This window comes from Cyprinodon tularosa, unplaced genomic scaffold (assembly GCF_016077235.1).
Source record: "Cyprinodon tularosa strain WSP-4 unplaced genomic scaffold, ASM1607723v1 ctg159, whole genome shotgun sequence".
Classification (NCBI taxonomy): domain Eukaryota; kingdom Metazoa; phylum Chordata; class Actinopteri; order Cyprinodontiformes; family Cyprinodontidae; genus Cyprinodon; species Cyprinodon tularosa.
This window is the reverse complement of record NW_024038427.1, coordinates 718357-739974: the sequence shown is the minus strand read 5'-3', so window position 1 is coordinate 739974 and position 21618 is coordinate 718357. Positions and strand designations below refer to the sequence as shown.

At 39.2% G+C, this 21618-nt stretch overlaps 1 protein-coding gene across 1 annotated transcript in view; it reads left to right on the top strand.

Annotated features, from left to right (window-relative positions):
- Positions 1 to 767: 767 nt before the first annotated feature.
- The window catches only part of LOC119780299 (rho GDP-dissociation inhibitor 1-like), a 32884-nt gene continuing 12033 nt past the window's right edge, over positions 768 to 21618 (top strand). Inside the window, exons 1-3 of the mRNA XM_038280295.1 lie at positions 768 to 1198; positions 15690 to 15863; positions 16411 to 16494. Of these exons, the coding sequence (XP_038136223.1) occupies positions 1126 to 1198; positions 15690 to 15863; positions 16411 to 16494 (331 nt within the window). The 5' untranslated portion in view covers positions 768 to 1125. The remainder of the gene's footprint in view (positions 1199 to 15689; positions 15864 to 16410; positions 16495 to 21618) is intronic.

Here is a 21618-nt window from a genome sequence, read left to right as displayed (position 1 = left end):
TGAATTAATGAGGCATTTGTGTGCAGACCTGTGTGAAAGAGAGAGGGGTGAGAGAGATACAGTATGTTTGTCTCTGAGAGAGTGAGGGGGGGGGGTCAACTGGGAGAGCAGTCCCATTTTATATTCAATACTACAGCCTCTTCTTTGGTCCAGGGGTGTCTTAAGAGAAGGAGAAGAAAGCAATTTGACATAAAAAAATGGAAACAAATCAATGGTAGATGTTGTCAGGGTGTGGTCAGTGAAGACAGAGGGCGATAGAGGAGAGGAAGGAGCTGGAAGGGGGAAAATGTTAGATAGAAATGCAGAGATAGGGGGCATGACATGGTGATGGATGTAAAGAGAGAGCGGACAGCAGATGAGCAGCAGCAGAGGTGTAAGCCAGTGGAGATATGCATAAAGGCCTGAGTTAGAGTTAGAAAGAGGTGGGGTACGGAGAAAGAAAGGAAGCAATGCGTGGAGTGAACTAGGGAGTGGAGGGAGGGGGGGTAAAGGATGAGCTCATTGCAGTCGCTGGGATGATGACACGAGGAGCGGAGGCGAGGGATGCAGGAGGGGAGGGGTTCGCTGCTTGTCTGCAAATCGATGGCCAGCGTCTGAGTGCAGCACACGCACACAGCTGCAGACAGCTCTGCCGGCAAAACCAGCATCTGCCCTCCTCTTAGAGGTCCCAACCATCCCTACTGGGAGAAAAAAAAATATATAAAAAAAAAAATTAAATATCAGCTGATGGTTTTGAAGGCTTTAGATCACTCAGTTTTCCCCACATTGAACTACAAACTGATAGAGGAGCAGAGAGAAGCAGCTGATTCTTATGTCTGCTGCCTCCCCCTCCCTCCCTTCCTCTCTTCCTCTTCACTCTCTCTAACTCACACATCCACACCCACACCCAAGGATACCCTCACTGCTTCACTGCTGCTGTTTCCCACACACTGCCTTGCTTCTTTCCTTTTCACTTTCTGCCTTTAGAGAAAAAAATTATTAAAGCTCTCTGGGGAATATATGCTCACCTGACCCTGTTGTTTAGACTTTTTTGGACACTCTTCATTTCTCCATCCTTTCTCTCCTACTTTGCTGCTACCTGTGGAGGTCCCTCGGTTCTCCGGTTCTACAGCGCAGAAAGGAACCATGCTGGGTTTGGACGTGTGCGAGTTCGGGGGTCAGGTGCTGGAGCTGCTGTGGCTGACCATGTGCTATAACGGTGAGGTGATGGAAGCCACAAGTTACTCTAATTCTAGCCATTTACTTATTTCACTTGCATAATATAATCTTATTCTTATTTGGATTGCTTTGAAAGGGTGTGGGCATTTTTAGGTTTGCCAGAATAACCTAAGGAGATCAAAAGCCATCAGCCCAAACCCTCCTGCTTCTTTTTGTTTTATTTACAAGAATCTGTCTAATTTTTAAATATATGATTTTATTTAAAAGGATTTAAGAATGAGAAATGTGGATGTAAGCATGCTGAAACAGCATGTGCAGGAGTCAAATGATGTCACCAACATCTGCTTTCACATCTGATGGTTATCCCTCCTTCTGTGTCTGTCGTGCACTCAACACAAGGCAGATGTGTGTGTTTTACTGCGCGTGTGTGTTTTGTGTGATATACTGCAGCAGTTCCTGAGAGTGGCAAATGAAGAACTGATGCCAGGGTTCCCCCCTCTGACACAGATTTAAAGTGTGACAGTTTGACTTTTCCTCCTTTAGCAATGAAAAGGAAAAAGAAGCAGGGCGGAGAAAAACCTACTTGAGGTCATTTGAAGACAGATTGTTGAATGGTGGTGAGGGAGCTTTTTATATGAGCGGCAATGAATTAGAAAAGTCATGAATTATCAAAGCACATTAAATTTTTACTTCTGCTGAGCTCTAATTTTGGTGCAAGTTAGACTCTGCTTAAATTTTCCCATTCATTGTAAATCCAATTTCCGGTGCTATACACACCTTTAAGTGTTCCCATCAAGGGGGCAAGGGTTCTCCAGTTTTATTGGTGATGGAGAGGGCGATGATATGATGCTGTCTAGCTTTTCAGAGATGCTTAGATTGCTTAAAAAGAATACACTAACTTAATTCTGCCTTTATTATTGTAGCAACCCCTGTGCAGCAGGCCAGGTGCATAGAACGCATGCATCCCTGCTGCAACACAGCTGATACAAATGAATGGCTCGTTACTCAGCATTAATCAGCTGTATTGGAGCAAAGATGCATGTAGAATCTACAGAGGTAGGTGCACTTACGTATGAGCATGAATGTCATTCAATGTAATTTATTTTCTAGGTTGGAAGCATAGTACAACAAATAACCTTAATAAAGCATTAGGAATTTGGTGCTTCCTTAAAAACTATACACAAAAGCTCAAAGATCTTTGTTTAACCCAGCTAGTATTTGGATAAATGTCCTTTAGGTGGTTGGATGTGCTTCACATTCTTTTTGTTGCCAGATCTGTCTCAATATTTGATTACCTTTTCTTCTTGCTAGACTTCACAGGGTTGACTCCCTGGCCCCCCGAGTGGTTTTAAAATTCTTAATAAGATTAATGCTTGCATGCTTTGTGCAAAAAAATTAAAACTACAGTAAATACAGACACTTAATATATGATAAAGATCCTTATCATGCCTTAATGAGGGCAAGTTTCAACCGCCTGGCCCAAACTGTCACCTTACAGATGAAAGGTGATTGGTGTTCAAGAACAACCCAGCAACCACCAAAACTTATGCACTGGATGTTTCTGAGGCCTTTGATCATGACTGAAGGATAAATACAACCTTTGAATGTGAAACCAACCTAAATTATTTAGTTCTCTGTTCAGATTGTCTAAAGCAATTACATTTCATAATTTCATCATCTGTAACACAGGCTTTATCTTGCTTATATTAGATGTTACTCTAAAATAACTTGTAGGAAAACTATATTCAAACTTTGGCTTAATAGCCTTCAAGGAAATTAAGGATCTACCAATATGTATATTTATTATGACTTTCTAATCGACTGTCGTATATAGCCACAGAAACCAAAAAAAGAAACTAAAACACTATACAAATTATCTATATTTATCACCAAAAACATTTGTGAAATAGTTTATTTGTTAAGAATCGAACAGGATAGGTAAATGTGAGATGTAAAAGTGCCAACTCAGAGATGCAAAAGCTTTGAAATGGAAATAATTGGTATGCAGAAATTGACGCAATGAGTTGTTGTCTTGGTACACTTATGCAAATGCTTTGTTTGCACTGATTAAGATTTAATCACATCAGCATGCATTCTTTGTAGAAATTATTAACATTTAAGCCACATTTCCATCCATTTTCCACGCTTCATCCCTTCTGGGGTTGCAAAGGGAGCTGGTACCTATCTCCAGCTGTCTATGGGCAAAAGGCAGGGTACACCCTGGACTGGTTTCCAGTCCATCACAGTAAATTGCCTGTCCTTATATAGTGCTTTTTCAAGTCATTCAGTCATTCACCCATTCATGCACACACTGATGGTTGCAAACTACATTTTAGCCACAGCTGCCAGACAGAGGCCAGGCTGCCGTACACTGGCACCACCAAGGCCTTCTGACCACCATCAGTAGGCGATGCAGGTGTAGTGTCTTGTCCAAGGACACAACACTGAAAGCCAGAGCTGGGGCTTCAACCGTCAACCCTTTGATTTCAGGGTAAACCCCTACATCTGACGCCACTGTCGCCCCATAAGTGAAAAAACATTTAAAGAGAAATAATGTCAGAAGGTACTTACAATGGAAATTGATATGAAATTCATTCTAACATGAGTGGCATATATAAAATGGGCTTGCTTGATAAAGTTTGCACATATAGTCCCATATAAAACACATGATAAGATATCCCAACATAGGAAACGGCAGCCTTAATTTCCTTTCTTGTCCATTTGAGTATAATGTAAACACTAATTATCTCCAAATACTGCCAATGTCTACTATAGACAACATAGTGACAGGTGTTTAGGACACCTCAATCGCTGGTGTAGATCTGTCCATACGTTTATCAAAGATGTGAACAACTATTATCTACTGCTGTTTTTTCCGCTGCTTTTTTTTTTTTTTTTTTTGCAAAAGATTAAATATCTCTGCAATCTTAATGATGCTTTTTTGACAAGATTTGACTCATCAAATAACATCATGGAGACTTGGCAATGAAAATAATTGGCAGACCGAGGAGAGAGCAGTGGATTTTGATTTGAACGTAGGAGGTGATATGATCAGAAGATAAATGACATGACTAAAGAGCCAGAAGAGAGTGAGGGGGGAGATCTGTAGAATGCTTTGGTAACAAAAAAAAAAAAAAACACAGCAAAAAAAGATTATCTAAGAAAAAAAAAAGGAGAGCGAGGGCAGGAGGAAATGTTGGACATTCGAGTGTGTTGCCAGATACATTTTATAAGCTGTCAGTCATCAAACACAAGCCCCCACAGCCAGAAGCATGCCCTTATAAAAGGCTGAGTGACATCTTCTCCTGTCCATCTTCATTTCTTTTATTTCCTTTTATTTACAAATGTTCCTTTCCCTCCAATTTCCTTGTTTCTTCCCTATTTTTTTCTACTGGCTAGAGCATACTGCATTTTATCTATTGCACGTCTCTTCAGTTATCTTTACCCTATATCCCAGTCTTAGATTGTCAACATTTATCCCCTTTTTTTGTCATTTGTGTTTAAGAGCCTGAGTGATCCGCTTATCGCTTCTCTGCTGCATCACCTGGAAAAAATAAATGTGACTGAGTGGGTGAGCAGACACATACGAGACCAATCAAGTCAGTCAATTAGACAACCTGCTGTCTCATCAAGACTGACTGAGCGGCTGAGGAATTGCTACTGCTTTCGTCTGGCTGTTTGCAGGAAGAAGTTGTTTCCTCCTTTAGCTGACTGAATCTGGTGTAGCCAACAGACAAAGCATGCTTAGACCAGCACTAATATGGGTGTTTGTTGAAGAATTACATATTTTTAGAGTCAAAGCTGATTGGTAAATAGCAATTTATGTTATTTTCTGGGTGAATACTTGATTCTGATTGGCTGCAGTGTCCCTGTAAAGAAAGTGTTATAGGAGACTTTTAAAATGGTTCCTATCAAATAGCCTCATTGCTCTAAATCAGGGGTGGGCACAGGGCCGGTTCTAGCCCTTTGGTTGCCCTAGACGAGATTGAGTTTTGCGCCCCCCCCTCCCCTGTGCTGTGAATTGTGCCTACAGTTGTGCAAAGTGTGTGTTACATAATTGCAAATTGAGTGCAAAGCAGTGTTTGTTCTTTTAGTTTTGTGAACTCAGTGAGTGGATTTGCTATAAGTATTAATAGTTCTAGAAATTGTGCTATAAGAATCAAGGTTGTGTTTAAGCATTCAGAAAAAACTGTAACTTAGCATGGAGTGATGCATAGACAAATACCAGAATAGGTTTAAGTACCTTTTCTTTTTTATTATTTTAAATAATTTATTACACACTCAAAGTTAGGACTGTGCAAAAACACTTTCAACCATCTGTAAGGACACTTAGGTAAAGTATAGCTAAAAAACTGGATTGAATCATTGAATGAATTTATTTCAGACAATTAACAAATTTAACACACATTAAACAAATATTAAATAAATCAATTTCAGAAATTACCAAATAACAATAAAAAATAATAAATTTAAGAAATTCTTCAACCAAGGACTACATAAAAAAGTAATTGATAAACATAAAATTAAATTTTCTGTTCCAGTTCAATTAAATCATTTGAACATAAATAGAAATGAGATAAACAAAAATTTTCCTCTAAATAAAATATATCAGGTATATTTACCCTGATTTCTGACATTGATTAGTGATTAAAGAAAGGATTAACCCTCTACAAACAAAAGTGCTTTTATGAATACCATTACAAAATTAAAAGTTTGAAGTTGTTGTTTTTATTTTTGTTCACATATTCTATGATGAACAGCCATAACTTCATATATTTTGATGATTATTTGTACATCCCTTTTGAATACTCAATGCAGATAATCACTACAAAATATTTTATTTATATTAGTATCTTCTACCCATTCTCAAGCTAATAATATAGCACATAATTCTGAGAAAAAAATGATGTCAACATTAGGGATGGGGATCGTTAATATTTATTGATATCGATACCTTTATCGATACTCCTTATCGATCCGAGTCTTTATCGATACCACTATCGATACTTTTCTGTTATTTGGTGGAAAGACGATGCACAAATTTTTTTTAACAGAACTGGTATTGCTTCTATTGCTTAACAAGTGAGCATAACAAAAACGTTTCTAGCCTTCAATAAACATGGCTAATGTGATAGGCCACTTCGAAATGACATAAAACTAACTAGAATATATTTTCACAATTGTTGGTTAATGTATTGTCTACTGTCACTTTTCATCATGTTTTTAGTGATTAGGAAAATATTTAACAAATAAATAATTGTATTTTAAATTAAATGTAATTTTTAATAAATGTTGGCATCAGTAGTTTAATTATATATAGAGCAATATACAACTGTATTACTCATGTTTCTCGCCAAAAACAAAATTTCCTGTTTTCTTTACGTTACACTTGAACGCATCATGATAACCTAATTGTCGTTTTACTGAGCCAATCTGAACACATCATCACGCAGCACGTCTGAAACTTTATTTACTTTTCAAGCTAACTTATGCTTCCGATTACAACACGGATTTCACAATTACTATTTTTAACTGACCGGACAAGCTACAAAGTCTGTGTGCGCTTACCAGTGGTACTCTGAGTGGATGATTAAGATGGGCCCGACTGCGGCGGCAGGAGGAGGAGGAAAAGTTAAGTGCCAGACTTCACTTGTTTTACTTTTAATATCTGTTTGCTTACAATTTCATTCCAAAATATTGGTGTACATGCTGCAGTGATTGACGTCACGACTTCCAGGTTGGAGGGCGCTTGAAAAGTGATCAGAATCTTTTCCAATTTTCTGTTAAATGTGAAAAAATAAATAAAAAAACTGTGGTATATTTATTTGTTCATATTTCGCTATTTATATATACGTAAGGTTAAGTCAAACTGACGGACGCTTCATAACCGGTTTAATTCGCTTTTTTTTTCTAATTCTATGATTAATGGGAAGTGAGCCTAAGGGCGACGCTAAAGGGCGCCCCCAACACATTTGTCGCCCTAGGCAATTGCCTAGCTCGCCTATAGCAATCGCCGGCCCTGATCTATCCCAGTGGTTTTTTTAACCGTGCTCCTCAACTATCACTGTCCTGCAGGTTTTTGACGTCTCCTTGGTATAACACACCTGACTTATATGGAGAGATGATGAACAAGCTCCTGCAATACTTGATTGCTGCTGAGGGGCTCATGCAGTAATTTGAAGGTGTGCTGTGGTACTTGAGGACCAGAGTTGAGAACCAAAAAAACAGACAATTAAAAAATATATATATTTGCATCCAATAAAACGTAAAATTTTATAATTCTAAATCTTCAGACTATTGTTTCTTGTATTACCAGAGAAGGGTTAAACGTTATTTCAAAACAGGTAACGGCGGATGCATAAAACCTGAGCTATGTCTAAAACATATAGTGAAAAGGTGTAAACACTGCTATGGAGAACACAGATTTCAGTGCTTTTAATGTTTGGCAGTGATGGGTTTTTATTTAATATTGACGGATTAAAACGTTTCTCAGATATGCTTCAGGCGACACATTTATAATAAACTTGTTCTGTTACCATAATCGAAGCCCCCATTCACTTTATGCTGCAGCGCTGAATGTTACTTTCATCATTTCTGCTTTCCTGCATTTTCTTTCATTGTAAACTCTGATACTGAGACCTTAAAAGCTTCCCTTTGCCTTCTGTTGTGTTCTTTTTTGTGTACAAGTGTGCATGTTTTCTTTTCTCAGAGGTCTTGTTAAAGTATTAGAGCAGAGCGGTGACAGTGAGACTCCAAGGACTATAAAAAATAGTATATCACTGCTCAGGGCACAAACATACTCCCACAGAATCCCGATATAAAGAGAAAAAAGGTGTTTTTCTGAAGTAGAAATCTGGGTTAAGGTAGGAAGAGGCTGACAGAAAGTAATCATGGAAACAAAAAGATGAGGACAGCAGGGGTAAAAGGAGACAAAATGTTTGTACGTTAGAATGTCCCCGATGTCAGAGAAAAGTGAATGAGTGATATTCCCACTTAACTGGCAACCTTTCATGATTTTGCAAAAAAAAAAAATGAAGGTCAACCACTTCTCCGTTAGATTCTGATAAGCAGATAGAAATATCTAATTTAAAAGTTGTAATTTAACTGATTTACAGATTTATGCAACGCTAACAAAACTAGTCCAGATGCAACAAGCTGCATCTTGTTCCTGTAATCCTAAACTCATGAAACAAAGAAACAGGACTCATCCCGGCTTTGAGCTGTTGCCAGGCAACGGATAAAAGTCATAAATTAGAAACTCATCCAAAAAAGGCAACATTTGAAAATATGAAATGGAAAAAGCAGGCCAGCTTTTTTACCACACAGGGCAGATTTTTAAGGTTTCTAATAAACATCTGAAAAAGGAAAAAATTGTTTATTGTCAATCGAAAGCCTCCTTTATACAGAAACAGAGGAGAAGGACTCAGTTTGAATAATTAATTCACAACCTGGATGATTTTGCCTTTGACTTCTAGTCGGGGATTGCAAAGAACAACTTCTTCCAATTTGTGTTGATGTCTGTGATTTGTTTCAGGGTGTTTGTGTGCAGGTGGAATTTTCTGTTCTCATGTGAGCGGTGCTTCCGCTCTGTGATTTCCCCTGAAGCTTAACAGATTGTAGTGTTGACTTTCCCTAAATGTATTGGTTTAGCTGCAGATTTGCAGCAGCTGTAAAACTGGCTTCATATTTGTGCTAAAATGAAAGTGTGATTCCATGTTTTTTTAAAAATTTTTTGGCGATTGCATTAGTTGTTCGGGTTTTTCTTAAGTTTCAACAGTGCATCCTACCAGCATCTGCTTTAGAATGTATGTAGTTGTAAGTGTTTGATTTCACTCAACCCACCGCAAAACACATTTCTTTTACATTTTGTAGAGTTAAAGATTTTTCTCTCACACGTGTGTTTTCTGCCCACCAGTGGAAGATTACTCAAAGGGACCCGAGACTCAACATTTCAAAATGATTTGACAGGTCAGAGTTCAAAGAGGAGCTTTTGGATGCTGATGGGAACTGACTTTTTTAAAAGCACTCATGCTGGTTTAAAACATGCAGTGTGTGTAAATGTGTGCATTTGCATGTTGAAGCAGGGGAGTAGTGCTGAGTTTGATATGTAAATCCAGCTCGGTGAATCATTTATGAAGTCATGCAGTATCCAAGAAGGAGGATATCTCTGTGGCTTAGAGATTTATTTAGTGTTTGAAAGTGTGAAATATCAGCAGTTTTTTTTCTCTTTTGTTTTCTATGTCGAGAGAAACATTAATATTAGTCCAATTTTATCTGGATTTTATCACAGTCTTGGTTCTGTTATGTTTTCTTTTGAGTTTTCAGTTTTACTTTGCCCCATGTTTTTCCAGTTTTAGTGGTTTGATTCTTATTTTGTTGTGTTCTCTGGTTATTTTTCAGTTTTCAGGTGCCCTCTTGTGTTCTTTTTCACTAGCTCCTTTCCTGTCTGCTCTGTTCTCACCTGCTCCCAATCTGCTTGTTAGTCCTCTCTTTGTTCAGTCTCCTATAAATACAGTCCTTGTGCAGTTCCTCAGTGCTGGTTCCTCGTCTAACTTCCTCCAACTCCGTCTCACTTTATTCTCGAGTCTTACCTCGTCATGATTGTTTTCCCCTGATGTCCCCATGGTTTCTGGGTTGTGTAACTTTTTTCTTGTTGGATTTTTTTGGGGGATTTTTGGATTCCTGCCTCAGATGCTTGTTTACCTCACATTAAATCTACAAAAACTCACCTCTGCCTCCCTGCCTCTGCATTTGAGTCCTCAAACCACAACCAAATCCTGACAGATTTATGTTCTATTATTTCTATTATAATGGAATTTGATGTTGCATACAGCATGTGGCTGATTCATAACTAACAGGGATGTCTTTGAATGTCTAAATTACCAACCAGTGCAATTGGTTACAGACCCAACAGTCTGAGGAGTCATGTTATTCTTCATTACCAAAATATGCCTAAAGTCTTTAATGGTCTGCGCATGTTTTCAGGGAAAGCAACTAAGTTCAAGTTCAAATAAATGTAGTTCATTTAGACTACATGGCACACTGACCTTAGTTTTCTAAGTCCCTTAAACTAGGGGACTCAGACCCTAACCCTAAATTGGGACAAAAGCAGACCGACCAAACAGCCTAGTTTTCGACAATGATGACAATGATTAGCCTAAAATTCTACGTCTAAATAACATCTGGTGTTCGGGGGGAAAATTAATGAAGAATGCTGATAGATTAGTTCTAGAAACAAACTTCAGATATATGCTGTTTCATGACTAAAGGGTGAAATCAAGGCTGAGGTCTTCCACTGCTCCTTGTATGTAGCTGTGTGGTCTACTCAAATTTCCCCTCCTAGACTTGAAATCATAAATAATAGGTTGCTTGGCCGCAATAAGTGGAAGCTTTTTGCCAAACCAGTTCTGGGTCAAACACAGGCTCATCCAGGTGGTTTGATGTAGCATGGCAGGATTAGGTTATAAGATGGAGCTACAATACAAGGTTGTGACCCACTACTTGTGATACATTATCTGGTGCTACCTATCCAGATAAGCACATCCCATCACATGCAGGAGATTGGAAAGACATGATTCAGCATCCACAAAAAATGTGGTCTTTGTTTTAAACTTCACATGTTTGTTCCTGACTGTTAAAATGAGAGTGAACCCCAAGCTAAGAACCAAAGGTTTTCAAAAAAGGTTGAATAAGGCATATAGGTTTGGTTAGATATTTAAAGAGGTCCTAAAGGGGTTTAAAACCAGCAGCTCCTTTTTTTTTTTTTTTTTTTTTTTTTTTACGGAGGAAGGTATAGAAGTGGAAAACATTAAAAACTCCTGCCAGTATGCCCAGCTATGTCTGTCTAGACAAGATCACTCAAAAAGCAATGCACAGAAGGCCATAGAAAGGAATCTAAATGTTATCACCAGACTAATACCAGGTAACCTTGCCTACAAAGTTAATTTTCACTGGGTGTTTTTTGCATTTCTTAAAAACAAGAGAATCCCTCTTGAACCGCACCCACTTCAACCCTTCAAAACAAGTCAGCCAAACACGCTTTTTGTATTATGGTTTAGTAGGGACTTATGGCTAAGATGGAAGAAGTGTTGAGCCCACAAATTAAAGATGGCAGCGCAAAAGGACACATGCATAGCTTCTGCTATTACATCTGTTTTGTCAGAATCCCTGATTTCATGTTTGAATGTGGAACAGCAAGAGTATAACAAGGTCAAGATGTGGTTTCTGAGGGGCTCAAGCCAAATGCATTAAGTTGCAGCTCCCACATCCTGTTCCTTGCTCCAATCGCCCACCTTTCTTGGGGTCCGAAGTAAGAACACTATCAGGGGCATGAAGGGTTCTCCAGACAGCCTTCAACCCTATGAATGTCATTTTGCGATGGACACACATGAATGATGTTGATCAACTTGGGACTACAGCCTTGGGGAAAAAATAAGTTACAAATATTTAGCATAAGGATGAAACTCTCCATGAACTCTACATGAAGATGAGGATATTAGCATGTTTCACACACGATATAAATGAAATAATGTTTAATTATTAATAATGTTTAATTTTTTTCAACTTTGTGTAGTGGGCTGTGCCAGTTTGGTCAAGGATCATATAATTCTTAACCGCCACAAGGGAGTTCAGAAGGCCCCTCTGCTGAATGAATTGATGGAAGAAAGCATCCTACTTCCTGGTTCTAGCTCCTACCTCACTGCCAGCACTATTTTGGAAAGCACTACAGCGACATCAGACACAGTTCTGCCGTGGATTAAGTGTCCTTACGATTTGAAGTATTTGGATTGAACCGTAGCGTCTCTACGGACATTTTCATTTGTGACCTTGATTGCAGCAGCGGCTGGTGGAGTTTTCAGTATCAGACGTATACTAAGTTATCACACCAGTATTTCTTTATAAATTAGCAGCAACAAAAAACATTATAAAACACTTTATAAAAAACAACAAAATAATTTCATGTACAGGTTTAGGCTTTGTGGAGGCAAATGTGTGTAATATGGTGTCAAAAACCTATAAACATTATGTACCAGTATAAAAATGGAGAAGCTATTCAGTCTTTATATTTTTTATATATAACAACTGTTTATTTTCTGAGAATGTGTTTATTTAAGAGCAACTATGCAAATTAACAAACACCTAGAAAAAGTACAATATATTATGTTATTTTCCATGTGAATCCCAGATTGTTCATTATTCTTTGCTTTTTCTAAAAAGTGTTTTAAATCACTCCTACCTGTCTTTATCTATGCTAGGTCAGATCCTGACGTTTTAAAGAGGAGGCAGGAAAGCAGAATAAAGCTTTAGCCTCGCTGCATGCAGTTAGCCAAGCCTTGTAGCTAAACTAGATCCTCTCCAAGGAGACCAAAGAGAGATTTACCGTCTCCATCTCTCTTTGGACTAACTACTGATTAATTTCAATGTTTGGCTGATCAGGTCCAAAGCCTTTTACCTGGAGCTTCTCTTGGTAAGTTTGCTTTAAGGGACCTCACTTCCGCTACTCCACCTGTCAATCAGCTGCACTACGACTGTGACGAAAGTTCCTGTCAGCTCTCCTATACCTTTGCATTGCAGGGGAGCTACTGCGCATGTACAACTTTAAATGAGAGTCTATGGACAAAGAATTTTGCACCCCAGGGTGGAAATACGTCACCAATGCGACAACAAACAGCTTACCATGTCCTTAAAGAATATTTATCTTGCACATAAAAACAATGACTATATTTCAAAATATTGAAATTTTATAATTTAATTATCTCTATTGGCCAGCCTCCACTGCTTGATTGGCTAAAATCAAACTTTGGCAGGAGGGCACTATTCGCTGCTTTTGTCTTACTGTCCTCTTGACAGGCACCCTGACGATGTCTTTACTAAAGCTCTGGTCTATAGGCTGGTATAGAATGATTGGATTGTTGACTCTCCCTAATGGTCTGGAGTACAGTTGTTATTTAGACCTAGTTTTCAGCTTTTTTTGGTTTGGCTACTTTCAGCATGTTTCCTTTGCATGTGGTTTGTATATTTCAGTGTATGCAGGTTCCATTTAGTGCTTGCAGTACTTTTTATGCTTTCAAACTACATGTTTTGCAAATTGGATTCAACTTTAAATTTGTATTTAAATTGCCTTTATGTACTTGAGGTGTGTTTGCACCTCTCAGCCAACATAAAAAAAGGTTGCACAAGCTTAACACTTCATGGGAGGTTTGCAAGAAGGAAGATATTTCTCTCTAAGAAAAACATTAAAGTAGGGCTGATAACTAAGGGTGTGGGAGACAATAAACCAATTAAACAAATTATTAGATAACTCGTACTCGTCATCTCCGGAACCGGGTCGAGGGGGGCAGCAGACTAAGAAGAGACTCCCAGACTTCCCTCTCCACAGACACCTCCTCCAGCTCTGCTGGGGGAAGCCCTAGGCGCTCCCAGGCCAGCCGAGAGACGTAGTCTCTCCAGCGTGTCCTGGGTCGTCCCCTGGGCCTCCTCCCAGTGGGACGTGCCTGGAACACCTCCCGAGGGAGGCGTCCAGGGGGCATCCGAAGAAGATGTCCGAGCCACTTCAACTAACTCCTCTCGATGTGGAGGAGAACCGGCTCTACACTGAGCCTCTCCCGAATGACCGAGCTCCTCACCCTATCTCTAAGGGAGAGCCCAGCCACCCTGCGGAGGAAGCTCATTTCAGCCGCTTGTATCCGGGATCTCTTTCTTTCAGTCATGATCCAGATTTCATGACCATAGGTGAGGGTAGGAACGTAGACCGACCGGTAAATTGAGAGCTTTGCCTTTTCGCTCAGCTCTCTCTTCACCACGACAGACCGGTGCAGCGTCCGTATTATTGCAGCAGCCGCACCGATCCGTCTATCGATCTCCCGCTCCATTCTTCCCTCACTCGTGAACAGGACCCCAAGATACTTGAACTCCTCCACTTGAGGCAGGGACTCTCCTCCAACCTGAAGGGGACAAGCCACCTTTTTCCGATCGAGAACCATGGCCTCGGACTTGGAGGAGCTGATTCTCATCCCGGCCGCTTCACACTCGGCTGCGAACCGCCCCAGTGCATGCTGTAGGTCTTGGCAGGAGGGAGCCAGCAGAACTACGTCATCCGCAAAAAGCAGGGACGAGATCCGCTGGTCCCCGAACCAGACCCCCTCCGGTCCTTAGATTATTAGATAACCAAAGTGGCAAAATGAAAAATAAATTTACAGTAATTATTTCTTGACAAACACAAAACTGAGGAGACTTTAGATATTAATTCAGATTTTCCAACTCCAACGTTTGCTAAATATTTATTTAATCAAACCTTTATATATAGTTCAAATGTATATAAGGTATTATTAAAAGAGAAAAGCTGGCTGTATTCCAGAAAGATAATGTAAAATTTTACTCTTTTTGTCATCATGGCTTTGATCATCTAAACACAAAATGTTGCTGCAACAGCAGCTGCACTGGTACTAGGCGGAGGCAGCTGTTTGGATCTAGATGGTTTTTACTGCCATTAAGTAACAGACACTCAAGCACAGAGGAGTTAGTGGAAATGTTTGTGTCCTTCCCAAGTCATCAAATTACCTCTCTACACAACTCGCGGGTGCTTTACACAGTGTCATCTCATTATGAGCAGTAAAATAGAACCAGAGGATGTTAAACAGAGCTGTTAGAGTGCAGAAAAACATCACAGAGTGTCTCATGTTCTTCAGATAATTGGGAGCTTGGCACATGCAGCTGGAATCCAATGAACTGATGCATGCTTTATGAGCAAACAAACCTTTTTGATCGACATGAATATGGAAATTCTCATCACACGTTTACAGAAAGCAACTGAATTTACCTGTATTATTACTATTGTACCATCATAATACTGGTATTCACAAACTTGTTCAGACCTTCAGATGCAGATAGTAACAAGAGCTTAGAATAAAATAACAGGTTATAGAGAGCTATCAGTCCTGGATCAAATTTCCAGATAAAATCAAACCTATATCGGTACAAATTGCCTGCATAAAGTAATGAGTTATGCAGACAGTGGGCCATTTTTCTGCTTACTGAACCTCTTAAATCTTGCAATACTTAGAATTTGATCTGTAGAAACAATTGCTTTATTAAATTGGTGTGGATCAGTAGTTATCTTCATTTCTTTTTTAATATTCCCTTTGGATTTTAGGCACTTTTCAACTAAAACACAATGAATCCAGGGCCAACTTGAGATTCCTGCACAGTGCTGTAAATACTGCTTATGCTAGATGGTAGAAGCATATACAAACCAAGCATAAGAAAAAAAACACTGTACAGTACAGTATTTAATTTGTTCATTTTCTGAACTCTGTCACTTATTCTGTTATTTTTATACACTTTTTTTAAAGGTCCACATTTGTGTGACGACTTTTGCTTTAATCTAATCTACTAAAAAACTTTGTTCTTCTCTGAAAGCACACATTTTCATAATAAGTCAGTTAGTAAAACCTGTATGATTTTTTACAGCATAATAAGAAATACTGTAGGATGCAAGTGTTAAAACCAATCTGCTCCTATCTTCTTCTAAGGTCTGCTTGCTGACAAGACTCATTTGGCCATAGAGGAGGAGGAGGATGACAGGAACCTCAACTACAATCCTCCGGCACAGAAGACACTGCAGGAGATTCAGGAAATGGACAAAGATGATGAAAGTCTGGTGAAGTACAAGCAGACCCTGCTGGGGCCAAAAGCAATGACTGCAGGTCAGTGAATGTGTTTTATTTTTTTATTTATTTTGCTTACCTGTTGTTTGCTTTGGTGTCTGTCCTTACTGCAGAGTTCATAAAAATACACCCTCACTATAGGATAATTGCATTGTTGCTACCTCTCTAACACACAATGCAACATCAGACGTGCTCTCCTCAGCATCTCTAAGCCAGGAGCCAGGCTGTGATGTAGCTCTGATTCCTTGATGGCTGTAACACAACACCACCTCCTCTACAGACTAACAGCTCTACAGTATATTCAGTCAGCATCACTGTAAACCAGAGTACGGAAAAGCAAAGATGGGAGGAGATATAAAAGTCTACATTGTGGCTTTTAAGTATTTGTAGGAAAACTAGTGAGCCGCTAAAGGACACCCTCTGAACAAACTATTATAGTTTGAAATTAAAGCAAGAGTAGCTTTTACATTAGAGTTTATAGAATATGAAAATAATATATTTTTTATCCTTTACCTCTAATTTCATCTAAAGTTTTTAGTTTGTAGCTCAATTGAAAAAGAATGAATGAATCTTTTGTTTCCACTAGATGCCTCTGAGCCTAACGTCAGAGTGACCAGACTGGTCCTGCTGTGTGACGATACTCCTGAACCGCTCGTCATGGACCTCACAGGTACCCCATTCCTCCCTCCTCAGCGTCTTGGGTGTAACCGTTCTTGCTCTCTGATCTGATGTACTTCGCACTCTGATTTCTAACAGCAACTCTCTTCAATATACAGTAATGTATTATTTTTTCCTATAATAGAAGAACACCATAATCCCTAATTGTCAAGTGGGTAAAAAATAAAAACTCTGTATTATTCCTCGCTCTATAATGCTACCACTACCGTACTTCCCAATGTGGATGGTACAATTAAGGTTAGTTTTCTGCTCCAAGGACTGTCTGTGTATGTTGGACAATAAATGCAAGTTTTTCATCATGTGACCAAAGCATCTCCTGCTACACGTTATTTTACCAACATAGCTTGGTTTGTCTTATATCTTATACATGTTCTTTCCATAATGGCTTTCATCTACACCTGGTAGTGGAGCTGAGGATTATTTCTGTTTTAGTTTGTGCCTTCAACATAGTTAAGGAGTTCTTTAATTAGGATTTTAGTGCAGTTAGTGTCTGAGTTAGCAAAAGGGGTTTTGGGGGTCATTTCTTCATGCATAGTGCATAGATGCTTGCATTGTGTTGATGACTTTCTATCAGTCTGTCATACTAAACACGAATATGGCAACAGCAGAGAAGAAAAACTGCCTTATAGCAGTAATAAACCTCAAATCTCAGTGTGAACGGCCTTCTGCCCTTGGACATTAATTTTTGCATATATTAACTGTCATTTCCTCGGTGAGATTCACCCCCTTCTTAATCACAAATACACATATTTAGCCACAAGCCACACAGCCCTCAGCTGGGAAAGGTTAGCTGGTTGCTAGGCATTGCGAAGCACTGTGGTGGTTTTTTTCTAGAATACAAACATGGAGCGATTGGATATGAAACATTTCAGTATGTGATGGAAAATCTGTACCATATGGAGTAAACAAACTGTTTAAGCCAGACTTTTCTACAGCTCTAAGATCTCACTTAGATCAGATAGAGGATGTGACAAAAAAATCATTTGAGTAATCGTCTGCAGATCGGTTTTAACTTCAGCTGAGATTTTACAGTCTGGCTGGAATTAGTAGTCTGATCAGAGCTAAAGGAGCCTTCGTTGCAAACTGCAGCCTTTTTTTATGGATGTGTTTCATTCAAACATTCGGATGGGTTGGCTTTAAAATATGACAAATATGTAAAAGGTTGATCTAATGTCTCATGAAGGGAATCACTATTTCTGATTGGGTTTATTGGACAATAAAATGGTTTTCCCAATCAGGTGTGTTACAGAAAAGAGCACTTTGAGTGTTATACATGTTGCACACTGATGTGAGAATAAAAGCCACTATGGTGAAAATTGTAAATGTTGCTGCTGTCATATTTAGGGGTTCCCGAAGCCAGTCGGTACAACTTGCTCAAAAGCAGGATTCTGACCCAGATTCCCCAAAATAACAGTAAAGATTTAAACCACTTAGATTCTTAAAACTAAACAACTTCACTTATAGATGCTTACAACTAAACTACTAACCTTAAAGAAGAAGCTATGTTTCCCAAAACAACCTAAAAAGCCAGATCATTGTTTGCAAATGCTAACTATGTGAAAATCGTGTCAAGAAGCAGTTGCCATAGTGATCACCGTTGCTTATGAAGGAGAATCTGTCTATTCAAGCTTGGGAACACTTTCCCAATGGTGGGTGGCATTATTATGAAATTCAGGTGTTATGCTGCAGGAGGGACTTATGCTCTTAATAAATAGAAGTAATCAGAAGGAAAGTAGATAAAAACTGAGGCAAAAACTCAGGATATCAGCCAGAACATTGAAGTGGTTACATAAATTAATAGTTCACATGGAAATTTCCATTTACTGCCATGTATTGTTAAATACATAGTGCATAGATATGACATGAAGGAAGGAAGGAAGGAAGGAAGGAAGGAAGGAAGGAAGGAAGGAAGGAAGGAAGGAAGGAAGGAAGGAAGGAAGGAAGGAAGGAAGGAAGGAAGGAAGGAAGGAAGGAAGGAAGGAAGGAAGGAAGTATTTCAAACTATTGAAAAAGAACACAGATAGAAAGTCACATAGAATCCTGAGCCTAGAACTATTTTTAGAAGGGAAACAGGACTGAACACTGAAAAAGATATGAGAAATTTGATGTCTCTTTTCAGTTTTCATTAGAACTCCGGCTGCAGCATTTGAGATCAGCTTAAGGCTGTTAACTACTATTTGTGGCCAAGTTATTTCTAATTCTTTTTAATAATCTAGAGGTAAAAAAAAGGAAATACTACAAACAAATTTATTATGGGAATCAAATGACCTGATCAAAATTAATGGCAAGGTTTTTTTATGGTATCATTGGATGCCAATTTAAGGCCAGATAAGGTGACTGACTGAACAATTTTGCTTTTTAAAGACTCTTGTCTGTCATCAAGGTGTTATGGGGTCAGACAAATACATCTAAGTATCCTTAGCATAAGGTTGGAAATTAATCCCATGTCTTCTTTAACAAACTTAACGCATATTGTTGCACTGACCTGCTAATTGGTGGCAGCCCAGGGTGGGGCTTATAGTGTGCACACCTTAATTGCTTTGCCTCACATTGGTGAAGGCATGGGCAATAGAAGCAGCAAAACATTTTCCTTACATATTTTCTCTCTCCAGTGAAATAAAACATCTATCTATCTATCTATCTATCTATCTATCTATCTATCTATCTATCTATCTATCTATCTATCTATCTATCTATCTATCTATCTATCTATCTATCTATCTATCTATCTATCTATCTATCTATCTATCTATCTATCTATCTATCTATCTATCTATCTATCTATCTATCTATCTATCTATCTATCTATCTATCTATCTATCTATCTATCTATCTATCTATCTATCTATCTAATATATAATGCCTATAGCCAGATCAAAGCCAAACACAATCAGACTAATGCAGAATAAAAAAGAACAAGAGAGCTAAGCAAACACCTCTCTTGTGTCTAATGATTACATGTCTGTAGTCTCTGCATGATTCTACTATCAGACTGACAGCCTGCCATGTTGTGAGATACTTTCAGACATTAGGAGGATTTCCATTGACTCTTTACTCGTGCAAGGAATATACACTATATTGCCAAAAGTATTTGCTCACCTGCCTTGACTCACATATGAGCTTAAGTGACATCCCGTTCCTAATCCATAGGGTTCAATATGACGTCGGTCCACCCTTTGCAGCTAGAACAGCTTCAACTCTTCTGGGAAGGCTGTCCACAAGGTTTAGGAGTGTGTTTATGGGAATTTTTTACCATTCTTCCAGAAGCGCATTTGTGAGGTCGCACACTGATGTTGGACGAGAAGGCCTGGCTCTCAGTCTCCGCTCTAATTCATCCCAAAGGTGTTCTATCGGGTTGAGGTCAGGACTCTGTGCAGGCCAGTCAAGTTCATCCACACCAGACTCTGTCATCCATGTCTTTATGGACCTTGCTTTGTGCACTGGTGCACAGTCATGTTGGAAGAGGAAGGGGCCAGCTCCAAACTGTTCCCACAAAGTTGGGAGCATGGAATTGTCCAAAATGTCTTGGTATGCTGAAGCATTCAGAGTTCCTTTCACTGGAACTAAGGGGCCAAGCCCAGCTCCTGAAAAACAACCCCACACCATAATCCCCCCTCCACCAAACTTTACACTTGGCACAATGCAGTCAGACAAGTACCGTTCTCCTGGCAACCGCCAAACCCAGACCCGTCCATCAGATTGCCAGATGGAGAAGCGCGATTCGTCACTCCAGAGAACGCGTCTCCACTGCTCTAGAGTCCAGTGGCGGCGTGCTTTACACCACCGCATCCGACGCTTTGCATTGCACTTGGTGATGTATGGCTTGGATGCAGCTGCTCGACCATGGAAACCCTTTCCATGAAGCTCTCTGCGCACTGTTCTTGAGCTAATCTGAAGGCCACATGAAGTTTGGAGGTCTGTAGTGATTGACTCTGCAGAAAGTTGGCGACCTCTTCGCACTATGCGCGTCAGCATCCGCTGACCCCGCTCCGTCAGTTTACGTGGCCTACCACTTCGTGGCTGAGTTGCTGTCGTTCCCAAACACTTCCATTTTCTTATAATACAGCTGACAGTTGACTGTGGAATATTTAGGAGCGAGGAAATTTCACGACTGGATTTGTTGCACAGGTGGCATCCTATCACAGTTCCACGCTGGAATTCACTGAGCTCCTGAGAGCGACCCATTCTTTCACAAATGTTTGTAAAAACAGTCTGCATGCCTAGGTGCTTGAATTTATACACCTGTGGCCATGGAAGTGATTGGAACACCTGATTCCAATAATTTGGATGGGTGAGCAAATACTTTTGGCAATATAGTGTATATGTATATCAGGAAGCATGATTAGGGAAAAGAACTTTAAAAAAGAAAAAAGGACTTTAAAAAGAAAAAAAAATAACAATATAATTTATAATAAAGGAAATAAATAATAATAATAATAATAAAAAAGCTTTTTTTGTGGTGTGGTGTGGATGTATACAATATGTTACCAAATGATATTCATCTGAAATGGATTTTTCTATTGGACAATAAATGCATTGTGGTGCTCTCACAACAAAAGTGATTTCAGCAGCCAGAGCAAGCAATTCCCATTATCGTTTTGCAGAGGGCTTTTAGGAACACAGCGAAGCAAAGGAAAGTAAAGCGATACAAAACAAGGTGTGTATCTCTGGAGGATCCAGTGGAGAAGGAACACTGCTGCTGGCACCTCCTCCACTCTTCTGCTATTCATAATAAGCCAAGCACCATATCTCAATCTGTAAAATCCTAATCTCTTATGATAAATTACAACAAAAAACAGTTAGAAGCTAATTTCATTTGATATCATGGAGGAGAATTATCGCATGCGAGTTGCTGGCAAAAGTTTAAATGAGCAACAGAACCTAAATGTGACGAGAAAGAAATCCTGAAATTGGTGGGAACAAAACTTTGGATCTTATTAGAGCCCTGTCAGAGACAGATGAGGCAGAGATGTGCATGCTCATCATTAAAGTGTAGAGATTTAATGATGAGCTAATGATGATGATAGAGATATTGCCCTCTCTGCATATTACTGGAGTTGGAGAAAGAATTTACCTAATTTCTGATACATTTCTTGTTGGGAGCTGGAGAAGTTCC